Raw genomic sequence first — 21,553 nt, 5'->3', positions numbered from 1 at the left:
TGATCTGATGGTTAGTTGGGATTCCATTCTGTGAGTGGAGAGCCCTCCAGTGTTCACTGGGTGAGTTACACATAATAGATAGAGTATGTTAAGAGTTTTTTTTTTTTATTGATTTTAGAGAAAGGAAGGGAGAGGGAGAGAGAGAGGGAAACATTGATGAGAGAGAACATTGATTGGCCACCTTCTGCGTGCCCCCCACTGGGGATCGGGTCCACATTCTGGGCATGTGCCCTGACCAGGAATTGAACCAGTGTCCTCTTGGTGCATTGGTTGATGCTCAACCACTGAGTCATACAGGCCAGGCCTTTTTTTTTTTATTAAATTATCACAGGATATTTTTCCATGGACTTGTAGATAGAGTGAGAGGGGGAAGGGAGGGAGAGATAAAGAAAGAGAGGGAGAGAGAGAGATGAGAGGGATACATTGTTTGGTTGCCTTACTGCAACCCAGGTATGTGCCCTTGACTGGGAATCAAACCGAAGAGTCCATGGGCTGATGCTCTAACCGCTGAGCCAAACCGGCCAGGCCTAGATAGACTACTTTCCCTTCAGTTCTGTCTCTGGATTAGAAGTAGCAGGTCAGAGGCTGCAGAAGGGCATACATTGGGCCACTGTGGGTGATAATCAGGGCTTTAGGATCATTTGGGTCCATCCTGAGGCCCTGCTTCAAGAGACTGAACATATATTCAGAGAGAAAAGCTAGCCCTACAGCCACATGGAATTGAAACAAAAAAAGGTGCCTGGCCGGGTTGCTCAGTTGGTTGGAGCATTGTCGTGTACACCAAAAGGCTGCAGGTTCAATATCCTCTGGGAAGGATTTTTAAAATAAGCTGATGATGGGAAAATGGGAAGGAAGGAGGCATTAGATACTTCCTGCTATCTATTTAAACCCATTCTAGAAGTTACAAGGTTTTTGTTTAGGGGTAGGGGGGAAACTATGAATGATAAGACCAAAGAAAAACATAACTGGCCAGATTTCGAAGGGCATGAAAATGAGCATGCCAGGGTCCTATCTGGAGTGCTGAGAAACCAGGTGCCACTACCCAGGCGATATCATCCTTCCTGGAGGCCTTATTTTGAATTGTCACAATAACTGGGAGCGTTATTATTGTGGGTTGCTAAAATGTCCTCCTAAACCTGGGACAGTCCCGCACAATGAACAAATCCACCTTCATTGTGAGATACTCAGCTACACTTGTAACCTAACTTTTAGTTTGTCCACCTGTAAAATGGGACTGATATTCTGTCTCACAGATTTTTTTGTAAAAATGCTTTTCCATAAAGAGATGTAAGACACAAGCCATGATAGTGGTTAACTGCAGTTTATAGGAAGACCAGCACATTCCAAGAAGTCGCAGGGAAAGGACCTTTTGCGGGAATCCTACCCACGGAAAACTTCCTATGGCTCGCTCAAATATTTGAAGAACTACATTACCCAGCAGAACCCGCGCCCCGGGGTTTGCGCTGGCGCCGTGCATTCTGGGATTGGTAGTTTCACGGTCTCACTGTGGCCAGCGCAGCCCAATGTCAGGAACTCGCCTTCCCAGCTTGCTGCGCGGTCGGGCGGGTTTGCATCTTGGCGACCCGGAAAAGGGAAAGATGGCGACTACTCGGTGACGGTGAGGCCGCGTTGAGCGGTTCAGAGTCAGACTGGTGAGTCCCGGGCGATGCAGGAGGTTCCCACAAGCTTGCAAAGAGGGCGAGAGTGGAGGCACGGAGGTGGCCCCTATCTTCGGGACCAGGCGGGAAGAACGCCTCGGGGAAGGAGCACGAGCCCGGAAAGCACTAGCCGGCGAGAGCGAAGGGGTGCGGGCCCCAGCGGGTAGTGTTGGCTTCTGGGAGCACAGGCCAGGTCCCATGGCACAGCATCTGTGATGCCCCCAGTCTGACCTTATTCTTTCTTGTTTTGAGTAGCCTTTGCTCCAGCCAAACTAGAACCCTGGCTTTTCTCCCAGAACCAGTCATGCTTTCCCGCCTCTGCGCCTTCAGTATTATTATTTTTTTTGCCGGGAAAGACTTACTTTCTGCATCCTCAATTACACATCTTTAAATTCCACCTATACTTAAATGCTCAAGAGCCACTTTGCAGATCTTACAGGTGAAAGGAAACTTCTTTGGACTCTTGTAATAAATACTTCATCTGAGCCTTCATCTTGGTATGTGTCTTATACCCAGTATTGTTCTGTAAACTTCCTGATTTTCTTTTGTAACTAGCACAGCACCTAGCATGGTGTCTTGCATATAGTAGATGTTTGACATAAACTTCAAAAAACGAACGTGCCCTTGCCCTACAAAAACTGAGGAACTCAAAGATCTGGGGATTTGCAAGGAAGGCTGCTAAAAGTAATGGCTAGGGTGTGCTTATAAGTAGAACTTGAAATAAAGTCGCCTATGTTTACTGCCTTCTCACTTCTCACTCTCTTATAACTGCAGTCAGGCTTCTACTGCAGTGCCATTGAAACAGCTCTTGTCAAGATTACCTACCAACCATCTTCATTTTTCCAAATGTAAGGGTCATTACTCCTCTATCTCTTAGCCTTACTTCACTTGACACAGTTAACCACTTGCTCCTTGAAATGCATTTTGGCTTCTGTGATTTCCAGATCACGGACATCACTTTTTTCCTTCTTTCTTTTACTTAACATCCCCTCACCCCCCCACCCCCGGCCCCTTCTTATTGGCTTTAGCTTCTTTCCAGCTTTTCCTCTGGCTTCTCCTGTGCTTTACCTCCAAATGTTATAGTGTTCCAGAGCTCAGCCATGCATTCACTTATTGTTTGCTTTCTTCTTTAACCATATTGCCTACTTAAGTAGTATCACCTAGTGTCCCATGGCTTTAAAAGCCACCTGTGTATAGATGACTCAAATTTTTGTCTCCAGGGTCTCTCTTCTGACTTCCAGAATTGCATTTTCAACTGCCTTCCTGTAATCTCCATTTGGTTTTCTTACTGACATGGCCAAAGTGAAATGTTTGATTTCCTCCTAAATTCCCCCCCCCCCAGGCTTTTCCAGTCACTAATGGCACCACAAACCATTAGATTGTTCAAATCATAATTTTAGGAACTATCATTGTGTCCCCGCTCTCTTTATTTGTTTTAAAAATATGTTTTAAATATAATTTTTTAAAGAGAAAGACAGAAACATTGATGTGAGAGAGAAACATGGTTAGGCTGCCTCCTGCACACCCTGTACTGGGGATCAAGCCTGCAACCCGGGCATGTGCCCTGACCGGGAATTGAACCAGGACCTCTCAGTCCATGGGATGTTGTTCAGTCCACTGAGTTACACTGGCTGGGCTCTTTCTCCCTTTATTAGTAGCTTGTGTCAGCTCTGCCTCCAAAGTATACCCTGAAGCTGTCTACTTTTCATCTCCATTGCCACTTTCCTAGAACAAGCCACTGTCATCTCTTGCCTAGACTATTATAATAGCATTCTCAGTAGTTCTGTTTCCACTTTTTTGTTGTTGTTAATCCTTACCCGAGGATATTTTTTCCATTGATTTTTTTTTTTAAGAGTGAGTAAAGGAAGGGAGGGAGGGATAGAAAAACATCAGTGTGAGAGAGACACATTGATTGGTTACCTCCTGCACACACCCCAACGGGGACCAGGGATTGAACCTGCAACCCAGGCATGTGCCTGGGAATGGAACCTGTGATCCTTCGGTGGGAGGGCTGGTGCTCTACTAAACTACTGAGCAATGCCAGCCAGGGCCTGTTTCCACGCTTTCCTCCCTACTATATAGTTTCTTGCAAGTCACCAAAGTAATTATTTAAAACATGTAAAAGTAGATCACATGACTTTCTGTTTAATACTCTTCTAAGGTTCCCATTGCAATTAGATTAAAATCCAAGTTCCTTTACCCTGGTCTGAAACAGATTTCCACGATTGACTCCTATCTACCTCCCTGAACTCCTTTTGATTCAGAATTCTCTGGTCACTGTCACTCAGCCATATAGGTCTGCTTTTTGTTTGTTTGTTTGTTTGTTTGTTTTATCCTCACCCGAGGATATTTTTTCCATTTTTTGTACAGATAGAATGGGAGGGAGAGAGAGGAAGGGAGAGAGAGTGAGAAACATCGACGTGAAGGGACACATCGAGTGGCTGCCACCCACACGACCAACCAGGGCCGGGGACAAACTGCAACCGAAGTACGTGCCCTTAGCGGGAACCGAACCCGGGTCTCTCCGGACCACAGGCCGACGCTCTAACCGCTGAGCCAAACTGGCCAGGGCTGTTTGTTTTTTTTAATTAAAAAAAAAATCCTCACCCAAAGATTTTTTCCCACTTATCTCCAGATAGAGTTGTGGGCGTGGAGGGGAGAGAAACATTGATGAGAGAGAGACACACTGATTGGATGTCTCCTACATGATCCCCACCAGGGCCAGGGACCAAATTGCAACCGAGGTACATGCCCTTGACCGAAATTGAACCCGTGACTCTTTGGTCCACAGGCTGACGTTCTAACCGCTGAGCCACATCATCCAGGGCACAAGTCTGTTTTTTTTTTTATCCTCACCCGAGGACATTTTTTCATTTTTTGTTCAGATAGGGTGGGAGGAAGAGAGAGAGAGAGAAACATCAATGTGAAAGGGACACATCAAGTGGCTGCCACCCGCACGACCAACCAGGGCCGGGGACAAACTGCAACCGAGGTGCATGCCCTTAGTGGAAACTGAACCCGGGTCTCTCTGGACCCTGGGCCGACACTCTAATCGCTGAGCCAAACTGGCCAGGGCTTTCCTGTACTTTCTTGTCTTTTGTTCACATCCGTCGTCATTATATGACTCTTTTATCTCTTCATTAGTTCTCATTACTATTTAAAATTATCTTATCAGCCCTGGCTGGTTTGGCTCAGGGGTTAGAGCATCGGCCCACGGTCCAGAGAGTCCCGGGTTCAGTTCCCACTAAGGGCACGTATCTCGGTTACAGTTTGTCCCCGGCCCTGGTTGGGTCTTTCACGTCGATGTTTCTCTCTCTCTCTCTCTCTCTCTCTCTCTCTCTCTCTCTCCCCCCCTCCTGCTCTATCTGAACAAAAAATGGAAAAATGTCCTTGTGTGAGGATAAAAATTAAAATAAATAAATAAAATTATTTAAAAAAATTATCTTACTAAATTGTTGTCTGTTTCAGTGGAATTTAAGTGTTAGGAGTTTTGAGGCTTTGTTTTGTTTACAGATATATTTCTAGTACACAGAACAGTTTCTGGCACCTACCAAGTATTCAGTGAATATTTGTTGAAAGAATTAATGGTGTGTAGGATGCTTCATAGAGAAAATATCCTTTCTTCTGGAGTGTTTTCTTAGGGCTATAAGTGGAAGAGACATCAGTATAATTTGCATGTGGTAATACATGAGGTACTGATACAGAACATTCAGTCATTTCTCAGGCAATTGTGAGATAAAATGAGTTGTTTCTTTACCTTTTGAGGATGCTACTTGTTTATTTTTATTTCCTTTACAAGTTCTCCCTCCTTAAAGATATGTGGCAGGAGATGACATAAGAAAGGGGCGTTGTAAACTAAGCTTAGGGAACTGATACTCAGGCTGAACCATTTGGGGATAAAATAAGTTCTGAGAAATTTATCCCAAGTGTTAGGGGTGGTGATGATGGTTGTAGTGGTGGTGGTGATGACGATGATGATGATGATGGAGTAAAGGCAGATTCAGACTTGTCATTTTAGCAAATGAAGCTGAAGTAGATTTTGTAGTCTGAAAGACAGTTGACAGTGTTCAATGTTTCCCAGGCAAGAGGGAACAGGACTAATTCCTGCACAAATCTTTCATGGGACTGGGTAATGATCAAGACTGAAAATCTGAGTAGGGAATGTTTGTCGAAATGTCCATGACCTGTAGTTTTTGGTATCAACCTTTCATTCTTCTGAAATAATTATAGATTCATAGGAAGTTGCAAAAAAAAAAAAAAAAAAAATTCACGGAGGTCCTTTGTACCCTTCACCAAGATAGAAGTACCTTTCTGTTTCTCTATTTAAATTTAGTTTTTCCTTGGAGTGCTGATTATAATGCCAAATCTCAAAGTTAAACTTTTCCTCCCCTCTTTTGAGCTTTCTTTATCTTTTTTTTTTTTTTTGTACAGATAGAGTGGGAGGGAGAGAGAGGAAGGGAGAGAGAGAGAGAAACATCGACGTGAAGGGACACATCGAGTGGCTGCCACCCGCACGACCAACCAGGGCCGGGGACAAACTGCACCGAAGTACGCGCCCTTAGCGGGAACTGAACCCGGGTCTCTCCGGACCGCAGGCCGACGCTCTAACCGCTGAGCCAAACTGGCCAGGGCTTGAGCTTTCTTTAAAAAAATTTTTTTTCTTTATTGATTTTAGAGAGACAGGAAGGGCGAAGGAGATAGAAACATCAATGAGAGACAACATTGGTTGGCCACCTCCTGCATGCCCCTCACTGGGGATTGGGTCCACAACCTAGGCACGTGCCCTGACTGAGAATTGAACCAGCAAACTCTTGGTGCATGAGTTGACACTCAACCACTGAGCCACACCAGCTGGGCTTGAGCTTTCTTTATGAGCTCAAGAGAATTTACCTCTCTCAGATATTTGTGTGTTGACTGATCCTGGTGGGTTGGGAGACCTAATCGACTCCTAAGATAAACAATATAAGATGTTTCTAGAGATACTACTACACTATTCATTAACATCTCTTTTAATATTTTTGCAGTCTAAATTTAAAAATAAGGTATATTTATTATATACTTTTAGAACTGAATATAAATAGCCCAGCCGGTGTGGTTCAGTGGTTGAGCGTCAACCCATGCACCAAGAGGTCGCAGGTTCGATTTCTGGTCAGGGCACATGCCCAGGTAGTGGACTCAATCCCCAGTGTGGGGCATGCAGGAGGTGGCCACTTGATGTTCTCTCTCATCGATGTTTCTCTCTCTCTCCCCCTCTCCCTTCCTCCCTCTAAAATCAATAAAGAAAAAAAAAAAAAAAAGAAATGAATATAAACAAAAATCATCACCGAAAGGCATTAATAGTATAATGAATACAGATGGGCCTCTGGGGACAGACTGCCTGGAACTCTGCCGCTTACCACCTGTGTGTCCCTTCGGCAAGTTACTTTATATATCTGAGCTTCAGTTTCCTCATCTATAAAGTAGGCATACCAATATATCTACGTCATAGGGTTGTTTTGAGATTAAGTACATTATCTATAAACAGTTTGGAGCAGTACCTTCTACATAACAAGTACTCCTCTTACTCATGACAGATGGCAGGAGAGCTGGCTGACAAGAAGGACCGCGATGCATCACCTTCCAAGGAGGAAAGGAAGCGATCTCGGTCACCTGACAGAGAGCGGGATAGAGACCGGGACCGGAAATCTTCCCCATCTAAAGATAGGAAGCGGCATCGTTCAAGGGATAGGCGTCGAGGAGGCAGTCGGTCTCGTTCCCGTTCCCGATCCAAGTCTACAGAAAGGTAAAGTAACTTTGTATGTCTGTTACATGAAAAGGGAGAGTACATTTAAAACTTCTTCATTCTTGGTTCCTCTGATACCTCTAGGATTAGGACATTTGTGTCTCACACATTTCTCTACTCCTAGAGATGCATTAACTCAAAAGGTTAAGAGGGTGCTTGTAAGATGAAGGTCCAGAGATAGTTCATCTGTTCACATAGTCCATGATCTATTGTTGGCATTAATACTTAGCAGTACAACTCTGAGCTGTAAGATCTTCTTATAACTCCTCATAACTTCCCCAAGAAACACATTTCTCAATTTGTAAAGTTTTACTTTGGGGAGAAAAGATCATGGGAACCTTCTTAGGACTTTAGTGAAACAAGATACTCTGGAAGTATCACATGATTTCTTAAATTTGTTGTCTTCAGAGAACGACGGCACAGAGAACGAGATAAGGAGCGGGATCGGAATAAGAAGGACCGAGATCGGGATAAGGATGGGCACAGACGGGACAAGGACCGGAAACGATCCAGGTACCTGAGGGAACGAGAGGAGGCTTTAGGGGAATGCTTTCATTTCTTTCTCTCTGCATCTGAGCTGGCTCAGCTTTGTAGGAAGGTACATTTTTCTGAGTGGATCCTATTGGTAGTTACTGAAGAACTGTCTTTTTTAGAAGGCATGTGCCCTTAGAATGTAAAACCATTCATGAAGTCACAACCCTTTGAGGGTCAGTTTGTTCTGAGAATTTAGAAATTAGTTTGAAAGGTTACCAGCTTACAAAACAATTGCTTTAGTGCCACTGAACCATTCAGTTTTTTTAAAAAATGTTTTTATTGATTTTTTTGGGGGGGGAGAAGGGGACAGAGAAAGAGAGAGAGAAACATCGATGTGAGAGGGAAACATCTATCAGCTAACTCCCACACCACCCCCTACTGGGGATTGAGCCTGAAACTCGGGCATGTGCCCTGACCGGGAATTGAACCGGGGCCTCTCAGTTTATGGGACAATACTCAATCCACTGAGCCAAACCAGCCAGGCTGAACCATTCAGTTTTATACCAAGAGTATATAGCATACATTTGTTGGGAAAGCTTAATGCCCCAGTATCTTGATATTTTTCTTCTGGAAATTCTCTATGCAGAGTTTTATTTGGCCCTGAATGTGTAGTTAGAATTCAGGGCAAAGGACTGAATTCTTATAACAAACACAGTGGAATTGTTGAGATCTCTTATAGATTAAGCTTATAGCAGATGTGTTACTGTAGGAAGGAGAATGAGGAGGGAACATACTTATAAGTATCTGGGAAGGGTATATATGGTGGCCATGCAGACTAAATTCACTGTGTATCGTAAAAGGATTTTTTTCCTTCAATGTGCAATTGCTACTTGGAGGAAATATTTTTGACGTCAGTAGTGAAGACCCACTTGCCAGAAGAAATTACAGAAAAGAAGATTCAGGTAAATTGGGGTCAAGACATGGCCATCATTAGGTTTCAGAGCAGGCAGAGTGACCATGCCTGCAAAGGGAGCTTTTGAACCTGATGGGTGACTTTGGGGCAGTCTTGCTGAGTCGAGGGAAAACTTCCATCTTCTATTTGGGGTCAGCCTGAACTTTATTTAGGGGCTAGGGTAAGACAGCAATATGGACCTTTTCTGTTCCTTTTTCTTACAGTTTATCTCCTGGACGGGGAAAAGATTTTAAATCTCGGAAAGACAGAGACTCTAAGAAGGATGAAGAGGATGAACATGGTGATAAGAAGCCTAAGGCAAGAAAGAGGAAGGGTTTTCTCATCTTCCTCTTGAATTCAAGCCCAATTTTGTGATCTTCAAAGGGAGAGAGCCTTGTCCAGCTGGCATGGCTCAGTGGTTGAGCATTGACCCATGCACCAAGAGGTCACCGGTTTGATTCCCAGTCAGGGCTCCTGCCCAGGTTTTGGGCCCGATCCCCAGTGGGGGGCATGTAGGAGGCGGCCAGTCGATGTTCTCATTGATGTTTCTATCTCTCTTCCTCTCCCTTAAATCAATAGGAAAAAAATTTTATAAAAAAGAAGAGAGACTTTATGGTGAAGTTCTGTGTTTTATCTTCAGGCCCAGCCATTATCTCTGGAGGAACTTCTGGCCAAGAAAAAGGCTGAGGAAGAAGCTGAGGCTAAGGTAAGAACTTGAGGTTCTGGCCCGGTTGTTTTGGCTTAGTTGGTTGAGCATCATTTCATGCATCAGGAAGTAGTTGGTTCGATTCCCAGTCAGGGTCCATGTCCAGTTTTCGGGCTGGATCCCCACTAGGGGGTGTGCAGGAGGCAGCTGATCCATGTTTCTTTCTCATTGATGTTTCTATCTCTTCCTCTCTCTAAAATCATTAAAACCATTAAAAAAAAAGTTGCCCTGGCCGTTTGGCTCGGCAGTTAGAGCGTTGGGCTGCGGTCCAGAGAGACCCGGTTCGGTTCCCGCTAAGGGCATGTACCTCAGTTGCAGTTTGTCCCCAGCCCTGGTTGGGTTGTGCGGGTGGTGACCACTTGATGTGTCCCTTTCGTGTCGATGTTTCTCTCTCTCTTCCTCTGTCTCCTTCCCACTCCCTCCGAACAAAAAACAAAGAAATGTCCTCTGGTGAGGATAAAAAATTAAAAAAAAAAAACACTTGAGGGTCTATATTAGTTGGCTAGGCTGCCATAAGAAAACACCACAGATTGGGTGACTTAAACAACAAAAGTTTATTTGCTCATCATTCTGGAGGCTAATTGTCTGAGATCAAGGTGGCAGTAGGGCTGTATCTTCTGAAGCCTCTCTCCTTGTTTTGTAGATGGGTGTCTTCTCTGTCTTCACATGGTATTCCCTCTACATATGTGTGCCTGTTGTATCTTTCTGTGTCCACATTTTTTCTTATAGGTACACCAGTCAGATTGGATTAGGGCCTACCCTAAGAGCCGCATTTTACCTCAAATGCCTCTTTAAAGGCCCTCTCCCTAAATAGTCACATTTTGTGGTACTGGGGGGCAGGGCTTGCATCTTGAGGGGGACACAGTTCAGCCCATAACAGGCATGTTGGTGTTTTCCTTAACAGGTTTAATGCCTAAGCAGATATTTTTGGGCTCCCTGCCATCTCCCATCAGTGGTGTTCCGGATCCTTTGTTTATAGTTCCAATCTATTTTGTAGCCCAAGTTCCTGTCCAAAGCAGAACGAGAGGCTGAAGCCTTGAAACGACGGCAGCAGGAGGTGGAAGAGCGGCAGAGGATGCTTGAGGAAGAGAGGAAGAAAAGGAAACAGTTTCAAGACTTGGGCAGGAAAATGTTAGGTTCGTTTTCCTACCCCCTGTAGCCCCTGGATGGGGTAGGAAAGGGTGGGATGGGGTTACAATGTCACTCAGGAGAACTAGAAACCTCTTTGTTCTAGAGTTTGAAAGAGGAAAGGAGGGGGAAAGTTTATGAGAAAAGTATCTTTCTGTTATATCTCCATTTCCCTTGTCTCATAAATCCCCCTTTTTTCTCATTTGGTGTTCATTGTATGGATCCCTCCATGTTCTCTTTTTTCTCCCACTGAGCTCTTTTGCAGCTTTGCTTTCTTTGGTCTGCAGAAGACCCTCAGGAACGGGAACGTCGGGAACGCAGGGAGAGGATGGAGCGGGAGACCAATGGAAATGAGGATGAGGAAGGGCGGCAGAAGATCCGGGAGGAGAAGGATAAGAGCAAGGAACTGCATGCCATTAAGGTACAGGCCTTGGCGCTGTCTTCACTTCTCCCCATACACAAAAATGAACTTTAATTATTTAGCTATTCTAATCTCTACATGTGAGCTTTGGGCTTCCAGCTTGATAGGCTCTGTGTTCTGTCCATGGGCAGGAGCGTTACCTGGGTGGCATTAAGAAGCGGCGCCGAACGAGGCATCTCAATGACCGCAAATTTGTCTTTGAGTGGGATGCATCTGAGGACACATCCATCGACTACAACCCACTGTGAGTGGCTTCAGGCCTAAACTGGGTCTTTTTTTTTTTTTTTAATTACAGTTGACATTTAACATTAGTTTCAAGTACACAGCATGATGGTTAGACATTTATATAACTTTCTAAGTGATCCCACCACCCTCCCTTTATTTAGTATCCACCTGACACTATCATAGTTATTACAATAGTATTGACTATATTTCCTATGCTGTACTTGACATCACATGACTATTCTGTAACTACAGATAAATTTGTACTTAATTCCTTCACCTTTTTATCATCCTCCCAAACCCTCTCCCTCCTGGTTATCAGTTTGTTCTCTGTATCTATGAGTCTTTTTGTTTTGTTTGCCCATTTATTTTGATTTTTTATATTCCACGTATAAGTAAAATCATATGGTTTTTCTCCTTCTCTGTGTGACTTATTTCACTTAACACAATACTCTCTAGGTCCGTCAATGTTTTGCAAATGGTAAGGTTTTATTCTTTTTAATCCTCACCCAAGGATATTTTCTATTTACTTTCAGAGAGAGTGGGAGGGAGATAGAGGGAGAGAAAGGGAGAGAGAGAGAGAGAAACATTGATGTGAGAGGGACACATCTGCTGGTTGCCTCCCGCACAACCTTGACCAGGACTGGGGACAAACCGCAACCAAGGTACATGCCCTTGGCCAGAATCAAACCCGAGACTCATTGGTCCGTGGGTCGACACTCGACCACTGGGCCAAACCAGCCAGGGCAGTTTTTATTTATTTATTTATTTCATGGCCGAATAATATTTCATTGTATATATGTACCACATTTTTTTTATCCGTCATTTATTGATGGACATTTAGGTTGCTTCAATATATTGGCTGTTGTAAATAATGCTGCAATGAATATAGGAGTTGTGGAGTCACACAAGGATATAGCCCAGTTTCCCTCCCAGTCAGTTGAATGGTATCCACCTGGCCAGCGGCCACAAGGAGCAGAGTAGCACATAACTGATTTTCCCATGTCCTTGACAGCCAGCACGTTTTGCTTTGTCTTTAGCCTGCAAACAAGCTGTTTCCAGCATGGGACCCTCCCTTTCCCCACTGCTAGATAAGCCCCTGCCCAACTCTGGCCAATAGTAACTCACCCGACCCACCACCATGAGTTCTTCCCCATTGTGTAAATAATAAAGGCTATGTCCTTCCCCTCTAGTCCCCCACGTGGTTTTTTCAGACTATCAAAGAACAGCTTGGCACTCCCTGGTTTGGAGCTCCTATGGTACAGGGGTGCATATATCTTTTCCAGTTAGTGTTTTGGATATCTTTGGATAAATACTCAGAAGTAGAATTGCTGGGTCATATGGTAAATTTAATTTTAAAAAATTAAAAAAATTTAATGTTTTCAGGAAACTCTATACTGTTTTCCATAGCGGCTGCACAAATGTGCAATCCCACCAACAGTGCATGAGGGTTCTGTTTTGTCTACCTCTTCCCCAACACTTGTTATTTTTTATCATAGCCATTCTGACACATGTGAAGTGATATCTCATTGTGGTTTTGATGTGCATTTCCTTGATGATTAGTGATGTTGAGCATCTTTTCATATAGACATCTTTTCATATGTCTATTGGCCATCTCTATGTCTTCTTTGGAAAAATGTCTATTCAGGTCCCCAGCTCATTTTTTACTCAGATCGTTTGTCTCTTTGGTGTTAAGTTGTATGAGTTCTTTATATATTTTGGATATTAAACTCTTATCAGATGTATTATTGGCGAATATCTTCTCCTATTCAGTGGGTTGTCTAAACTAGATCTTTTTTTTCCTATTTTTTATCCTCACCTGAGGACATTTTTGCATTTATCTTCAGATAGGGTGGGAGAGAGAGAGGGAGGAAGAGAGAGAGAGAGAGAAACAGTTTCCCCATCCCAACCTATCTTCTATCTCTGTAGTCATCGGTTCTCTCTAGGAATTGCCTATTTTATTATTTTTCAAATAGAGTGGGAGGCAGAGAGAGGGAAAGAGAGAGAGAAACATCGACGTGAGAGAGACATATTGACTGGCTGCCACCCACACGACCCCTACTTTAAACGATCTAGTTTAGCCCTGGCCAGTTTGGCACAGTGGTTGGAGTGTCAGCCCACGGACCGAAGAGTCCCGGGTTCGGTTCCTGCTAAGGGCACGTATCTTGGTTGCGATTTGCCCCCGGCCCCGGTTGGGGTCGTGTGGGTGGCAGCCAGTCGATATGTCTCTCTCACATCGATGTTTCTCTCTCTCTTTCCCTCTCTCTGCCTCCCACTCTATTTGAAAAAAAATAAAATAGGCAATTCCTAGAGAGAACCGATGACTACAGAGATAGAAGATAGGTTGGGATGGGGAAATTGGTAAACTGGTAGTCAGCCAACCCTCTGGGTGAGGAAAGATCCTGGCTAGGAAAGGGAACTGGTACATATTGGTAGTCTGTCCTTCCTTCCTGCTGCTGTAACAGCTCCATTTTTTCTTCCTCTGTCTCAATCCCAGGTACAAAGAACGGCACCAGGTGCAGTTGTTGGGGCGAGGCTTCATTGCAGGCATTGACCTAAAGCAGCAGAAACGAGAACAGTCACGTTTCTATGGAGACCTAATGGAGAAGAGGCGGACACTGGAAGAAAAGGAGCAGGAAGAGTGAGTGGTCAGGGCTGAGGTGGTTGGGTACAGCTCAGAGTGTACAGAAGGCAGTTGGGGAATACTGATCCCACTTATTCCTCATGATCCTGCTCCAGGGCAAGACTCCGCAAACTTCGTAAGAAGGAAGCCAAGCAGCGCTGGGATGATCGTCATTGGTCCCAGAAGAAGTTAGATGAGATGACCGACAGGGACTGGCGGATCTTTCGTGAGGACTACAGCATTACCACCAAAGGTGGCAAGATCCCTAATCCCATCCGATCCTGGAAAGACTCTTCTTTGCCCCCACACATCTTGGAGGTCATTGATAAGTGTGGCTACAAGGTAAGGAGGGACAGATTGGTCTAGAAGACCTGACGTGTTCTTATGTTGTAGGGGTATAAACTTTATTCTTTGACTATTCAGTGCCTTCTTTGCCAGTGGGTACCCAGGTGATGTTGTCTGTTACTTTCTGGTGGAAGTATTGGCCTTTGGTGATTGTGTTTCTTCTCACGTCCCCATTCCTGTGAGCCATGCTTGGTGTCCTCCCCTTGAGCTAGCATATGTGCCCACTCTATCAATGGTAACCCAGGTAGCATAATTCTGCCTATACCCATTCCTCTGTGGTTCACTGTAGGAACCAACACCTATCCAGCGTCAGGCAATTCCCATTGGGCTACAGAATCGTGACATCATTGGTGTGGCTGAGACTGGCAGCGGCAAGACAGCAGCCTTCCTCATTCCATTACTGGTCTGGATCACTACTCTTCCCAAAATTGACAGGTGGGGTCATCTGTCACCAGTTGGAATGGGTTTGACTGGGTAGGAATGGGGAAAGTAGCAAATGAGTGGTTTTCTTTTTTTTTTATTTGTTTTTATTATAGATGTTTCTCATTTTTAACCCCCATTGACACCCTCCTCCCCTTCCCCTTCCCCATCCTGTTTTGTTGTCTATGTTCATTGGTCATGCATACATGCAGGTAAATTCTGTGGCTTATCTCTTTCCCCTCAACCCCCCCTCCTCTGAGGCTTGTCAGTCTGTACCCCACCTCTAATTTTCTTCAGCAGTTTGTTTAGTTCATTATATTCCACAAATAAGTGAGATCATGAGATATTTGTCTTTCTCTGCATGGCTTGTTTTATACTCTCCAGGTGCTTCCACACCATCTCAAAGGATAAGAGATCTTTCTTTCTTACAGCTGCGTAGTATTCTATTGTGTACATGTACCACAGCTTTTTTATCCACTCATCTACTGATGGACACTTGGGTTGTTTCCAGATCTTAGCTACTGTAAATAGTGCTGCTATGAACATAGGGGTACATATATTCTTTCTGATTGGTGTTTCAGGTTTCTTAGGGTATATTCCTAAAAGTGGGATCACTGGGTCAAATGGCAGTTCAATTTTTAACTTTTTGAGGTAACACCATAGTGTTTTCCACAGTGGCTGCACCAGTCTGCATTCCCACCAGCAGTGTACTAGAGTCCCCTTTTCTCCACACCCTCGCTAATATTTGTTGTTTGATGACTTGTTGATGGTGGCCATTCTGACAGGTGTGAGGTGATACCTTATAGTTGTTTTTTTTTTTTTTTTATCCTCACCCGAGGACATTTTTCGATATTTTGTTCAGATAGAGTAAGAGGGAGAGAGAGAGAGAGAAACATCGATGTGAAAGCGACACATCGAGTGGTTGCCACCCACACGACCCAACCAGGGCTGGGGACAAACTGCAACCAAGGTACGTGCCCTTAGCGGGAACCGAACCCGGGTCTCTCCAGACCACAGGCCGATGCTCTAACCGCTGAGCCAAACCGGCCAGGGCACCTTATAGTTGTTTTAATGTGAGTGGCTTTCTTTTTAAGTCTATAGTCAGAAGTGGCCCCTTCTTTAGTCTGGGTCAGATATTAGGGAATAACTAGATTATGATGTCAAAGAAATGTATTTTTGGCTGACAAGGATCACTCCTTGGAGGACTTGGCTATCCTGGAGTCTCTAATTTTTTTTTTTTTTTTTTTTGGTACGTGCCCCTAGCGGGAACCGAACTTGGGACTCTCTGGTCCACAGGCCAATGCTCCAACCGCTGAGCCAAACCGGCCAGGGCCTGGAGTCTCTAGTTTTTAAGAGAGATCATTGCACCCCTTTCCCACCACCCTCTCCATTCCCATAGCTGCCCTTAAGTGTGACTTTGTTTTGTTCCTTTTTGTGGCTGGATGGGAATCAAAGCTCATGAAACTGTGGAATGCCCCATTTACCACAGAATCGAAGAGTCAGACCAGGGCCCTTATGCTATCATCCTGGCCCCTACCCGTGAGCTGGCTCAGCAGATTGAGGAAGAGACCATCAAGTTTGGGAAGCCACTAGGCATCCGCACTGTGGCTGTCATTGGCGGCATCTCCAGAGAAGACCAGGGCTTCAGGCTGCGCATGGGTTGTGAGGTTTGTTCACCTGGCCAGCAGCCAGCCTGCCCTTTGGGCTGTGCTGTTTTGGGGTTCTTTTAAATTTCTGCCATAGATGTTCAGTCAAATGAAAAAGAGGGCCAGTTTATATAGATGTGCTACTATTATTGAGAACTTACACAGCAGGGATTGTGCTGTGTACGTCATTAATTCTCACAACCATGTGAGAATACTTGGGGAAACTCCATTTTACAGATGAGGCTGAGGCTTATATTAAAGTCATACACAGTTGGTAATGGGCAGAGCTGAGATTCATATCCAAATCCTGTGCTCTTAATCACTCTACCAGAACAAGTCATTGACTTTATGTGGTGCTGCCTTTTCAGGATAGGGAAAGAGAGCTTTTTATAAGAAGTCTGATATAGGAATTGAGTTTTCTGCAGACTTCTTAGTGTAATTATTTTATATAATCCCCTCCATGGTATCCCTTAATCTCTCTCCCATCTAAGAAAGTTCCTTCTGATTTGACTTCTCTTATTCAGAGACTCCATTCATTCCTGAAAAAAATCCATGACAGCAACAAGTGATTTTGTGCCAGTTCTCAGGAACCTTTACTGCCAAACATAACTAGAGGTTGGGGGTCCAAGTTTCTTAGCATTGGGGTTCTGTTGAAGTGGGTGGATAGTTCACAGAAGAGAGAAGGAGGAGGTACCTGCTGGGGCTACATATGATTCCACTGTACTCCCTAGATTGTGATCGCTACCCCAGGACGTCTGATTGATGTGCTGGAAAACCGATACCTGGTGCTGAGCCGCTGTACCTACGTGGTTCTAGATGAGGCAGATAGGATGATTGACATGGGCTTTGAGCCAGACGTCCAGAAGATCCTGGAGCACATGCCTGTCACCAACCAAAAGCCGGACACAGATGAGGCTGAGGACCCTGAGAAGATGTTGGCCAACTTTGAGTCAGGAAAACATAAGTACCGCCAAGTAAGCCTGCTTCCCTGGGCTAGGAAGATTTGGGCAAGTTAGCAAACCTGCTCTAGGGCCCCTCTTGCATTAGGTGGGCCCAGAGTACAAGTTTCCATAATGGTAGGCTTGCCTGGCTGCAGTCTTGTGACAGTCATAACATTGTGGCCATTTAGCTTAGCTCTGGAAAACAGTCATGATACTGCCCATCGAAGATGCCTATCATCATGAGATGACACATGCAGGTGCTAAGGGAAGAAGTGGGAAAGCAAAGGACACTATTTCCTAAGGTGGCGGCTGTGAAAGTTTATACTGTGGCTCATTTTAGATTCTGCAGCCTGGGCTGTGCTGCTTGTGTTGATGATAGGATATGTGGTTGTGTCTTTCTGGGCCCAAGGCTGAACCTCCTGTTTTCCTAGACCGTCATGTTCACGGCCACCATGCCCCCAGCTGTGGAGCGACTGGCCCGGAGCTATCTTCGGCGACCTGCTGTGGTGTACATTGGCTCTGCAGGCAAACCCCATGAACGTGTGGAACAGAAGGTCTTCCTCATGTCAGAGTCAGAGAAGAGGTACGGGGCCAGCTGAGCCAGGGGAAATGGGATGGAGGTGTTTTTTTTTGTTTTGTTTTGTTTTTTTAATTTATTTTTGTTACAGATGTTCAGATGTTTCTCCTTTTCCCCCCCACTGACTTCCCCTCCCCACCCAGGAGAAGGGTCCCCCCTCCCCATGAGTGGTGGCTGGAGGGCAGTTATTCTGCCTTGTTGAAGAGCTTCTGTCTTATTAGGGTGACATGGGCATTGAGGAGTCTGGAATTGATGTTTGTAGATAAGGGTTGGGCATTTCACTTGGAGTGGGAGGTAGTATGCATCTCATTTGTTTCCTCTTCTCCCCAGGAAAAAGCTGTTGGCGATCTTGGAGCAAGGCTTTGATCCACCCATCATCATTTTTGTCAACCAGAAGAAGGGCTGTGATGTTTTGGCCAAATCCCTGGAGAAGATGGGGGTGTGTCTGGCAGGGGAGGGCAAAGTCCGGTTTGTTTGGCACTGCTTTAAATTGTCACCTGTTTTTTGTTTTTATTTTTGTTAATCATCACCTGAAGATATTTTTTCCATTGATTTTTAAAAAGTGGAAGGGAGGGAGGGAGGGGGAGAGAGAGAGAAACATCAATTGGTTGCCTTCCACATGTGCCTAGACCAGCTCCAGGGATGGAACCTGCAGCCTAGGTACACGTCCTTGACCGAGAATTAAACCCACAACCCTTTGGTGTATTGCCCAGTGCTCTAATCACTGAGAAATACTGGCCAGGGCTGACCTGCTTTTGAACTTCTCCAGTATTGAACAAGTCAAGGCCAGAAGGAAAAGGGAGGTTTGATGGACATTAGGAGGACTGGGTCAGTTGCTCTGACTCTGTCCATTCCAGCAGTGCCAGCTAGAGCTCCCTTGGGTCTTCCTCCAAGCGGGCTGGCGCCAGGGAGAGGTCTTGAGACGTATACTGGCAGGACCTGAGGACATGGAATAGAATGGGTCAAAGTTCCTTGTGTTTATGTATGTTTGGGAGAGTGAAGTGTGGTCAGGATGGAGATGAAGATCAGTGTTCTTTACTTCTGATACTAGTGTTGGAGGGCAAGGGTGGGTTCTCTCCACTCAATATTTAAACTTCTTTTAACCTCTTGGTTCCTGCTTACCACCCTTCTCCCTCTTAACTTCTGTGCCTTTCCATGATTACACTGCAATTTCTTCACCTCCCTGTTCTCCCAATAGTACAATGCTTGTACGCTGCATGGTGGAAAATGCCAGGAACAGCGAGAATTTCCACCTTGGTTCCTGGTTTCCATCTCTCAACCTCATCCTCTCTACTTCTCATCTCTCTGGCTCCACATCTCACCCCTGATTTTACCTTTGATCTTGCCCTGGCTCTATCCGCCACACCACATCTGGTCTCCCACCCTTTGTTTTTTAAATATTTTTTTCTTTATTGATTTTAGAGAGGGAGAGCGAGATAAAAACATCAATGAGAGAGAACATTGATTGGCTGCCTCTTGCATGTCCCCTACTGGGGATTGGGCGCACAACCTGGGCATATGCCCTGACTGGGAATCGAACCAGCGACCTCTTGGTGCATCGGTCAACGCTCAACTAGCAAGCCACATCGGCCAGGCTCTCCCACCCTTTCTTGAGCTCACCTGTACTCTCCTTACTTTGTTTGCACTCATCCTTGCTCCTGCCTCCTTCCCCTTCTCCTGCCTCCTTCCCCTTCTATCCTGTTCTCTGAAACCCTCTCTCTCTGTTCCTTCTCCCTCTTAACTTCTGTGCCTTTCCATGATTACACTGCAATTTCTTCACCTCCCTGTTCTCCCAACAGTACAATGCTTGTACGCTGCATGGTGGAAAAGGCCAGGAACAGCGAGAATTTGCATTATCTAACCTCAAGGCTGGAGCCAAGGACATTTTGGTGGCTACAGATGTGGCGGGTCGTGGTATCGACATCCAAGATGTGTCTATGGTGGTCAACTATGATATGGCCAAAAACATTGAAGGTAAGTGTGAGAAAAGTATCTGTAGTCTGGGTAAAGGGAGACTCCTTGTCTCTTTCCACTTGAGTCGGGGTGCTTTCCTGAGGAAGCTGCTGCAGCCATCTCTCACAGCTCTGAGTCTAGAATGGCTTGTCCCAGTGGGAAGAGCTCCTGCTCTTTTTCTGATATTTAAGATATTTTATTGATTTTTAGAGAGAAAGGAAGTCAGAGGAGAGAGAGAAACATTGATGTGAGAACGAAACATCAGTAGGTTGCTTCCTGCCTGCCCCCCTCCCCGGGAATCAAGCCTACAATCTGGGCGTGTGCCCTGACCGAAGATCGAACTGGCAGCCTTTTAGTGCACAGGACAATGCTCAACCAACTCAGCCACATCTGCCAGGGCGAGCTCTTACTCTTTGTCTCATGTAGGTGTGTTGTCCCAGTACCTGGGATAGCATTCTGTGTCCAGGGTATGGGAAAGAATGGAACTGGACCCCTCAGTCTTAGTGTGGTATCACACTAAGTAGTGCTCGTGGGAGGGCAATGTGGGCACTGCAGGTAGTTTGAGCTCAGTTACTGCCTGTGGAGGTGTGGGGAGGATGATGCTTTTAGAAGTAGAGGCTTCAGACACTGCTCACCAGGGCATCTGGCCTGGTGCCCTGAATGACATTCCTCCCCCACCACTTTCCCAGATTATATCCACCGCATTGGCCGTACGGGACGAGCAGGCAAGAGTGGTGTGGCCATTACCTTCCTCACCAAAGAGGACTCTGCTGTGTTCTATGAGCTGAAGCAAGCCATCCTGGAAAGCCCTGTGTCCTCCTGCCCCCCAGAGCTAGCCAACCACCCAGATGCCCAGCACAAACCAGGCACCATCCTCACCAAGAAGCGCCGGGAAGAGACCATCTTTGCCTGACACAGCACTCTTCCCAGTCTAAGGGTAGGCTCCGAAGCCTGTTCTTTAGGATCCTTACATCTTTCTTTCCAGGTCCTCACTCTTAGGGGGCTTAGGAAACAATCAGACTCCTTGGCCTAGACCCTCAGGTTTGAAGGCCCAGTGTGAGCCTGCAAAAGGAGGGAAGCTGCTGAGGAGGCAGGGAGAACACATCGCCACAGATTTTGGCCCAGCTCTGCCCCTCTGACGGACTCTGGGATTGCATTGGGTCATCAGTTCTTGCCAGTTTTGGGGGCAGCCAGTTGGCGTTGCCTCCCAAGCTGAACAGAACGCTGGCTGCTGGGATGGGCGCTTTTGGCACCCATTTGCCTGCATCAGCTGTAGCACCTTTGTTGCTCTAGATAACCAAGGGAGTCCGGCACTGTGAGAGTTATGGATCTCGAACTCTTGTCATTTTGATAGCATTTGCCCTTTTTGATTATAAAATAATAGAGCTATGCACAGCCCCTGTGCCAAGGGGTGCTGTGCACTCTAGGCATCCCTCATCCAGGGACGTTTTTTAGATGTGGGACAGGGTGAGTCAGCTATGTCCATCTTTAAGTCGCTGAGTGAAATTTCTGTTTTCTATTCTCTGAAAAGATGTGTTTGTATGTTCTGAGAATAAATACATGAACATTAAATCTGTGTCTAGTTCTAGCTAACTTCATCTCCCAGGTGCTTCCTGATACCACAGACCACAGACTGGGGAGAGGAAAGAAAATCACATCCGGAGCTGAGCCTAGAATCTCAGCTGATAGTTTCAATCTATAGGAG

General features: G+C 45.5%; 1 protein-coding gene across 1 annotated transcript; it reads left to right on the top strand.

Moving 5' to 3' along the window:
* Window positions 1-1,558: 1,558 nt before the first annotated feature.
* Window positions 1,559-21,425, top strand: DDX23 (DEAD-box helicase 23). Its single transcript, XM_036252255.1, has 17 exons — window positions 1,559-1,652; window positions 7,232-7,440; window positions 7,849-7,953; window positions 9,091-9,184; window positions 9,507-9,572; window positions 10,570-10,708; window positions 10,988-11,121; window positions 11,253-11,365; window positions 13,841-13,984; window positions 14,083-14,308; window positions 14,601-14,746; window positions 16,221-16,398; window positions 17,109-17,351; window positions 17,750-17,901; window positions 18,226-18,334; window positions 19,695-19,869; window positions 20,538-21,425. The coding sequence occupies exons 2-17, from the start codon at window positions 7,232-7,234 to the stop codon at window positions 20,759-20,761; spliced, it is 2,457 nt and encodes an 818-aa protein (XP_036108148.1). The 5' UTR covers window positions 1,559-1,652; the 3' UTR covers window positions 20,762-21,425.
* Window positions 21,426-21,553: the final 128 nt, after the last annotated feature.

This window comes from Molossus molossus, unplaced genomic scaffold (genome assembly GCF_014108415.1).
Source record: "Molossus molossus isolate mMolMol1 unplaced genomic scaffold, mMolMol1.p scaffold_m16_p_10, whole genome shotgun sequence".
Classification (NCBI taxonomy): domain Eukaryota; kingdom Metazoa; phylum Chordata; class Mammalia; order Chiroptera; family Molossidae; genus Molossus; species Molossus molossus.
Note: the sequence above shows the minus strand (reverse complement) of the source record. Positions and strands in the feature narration are given on the sequence as shown.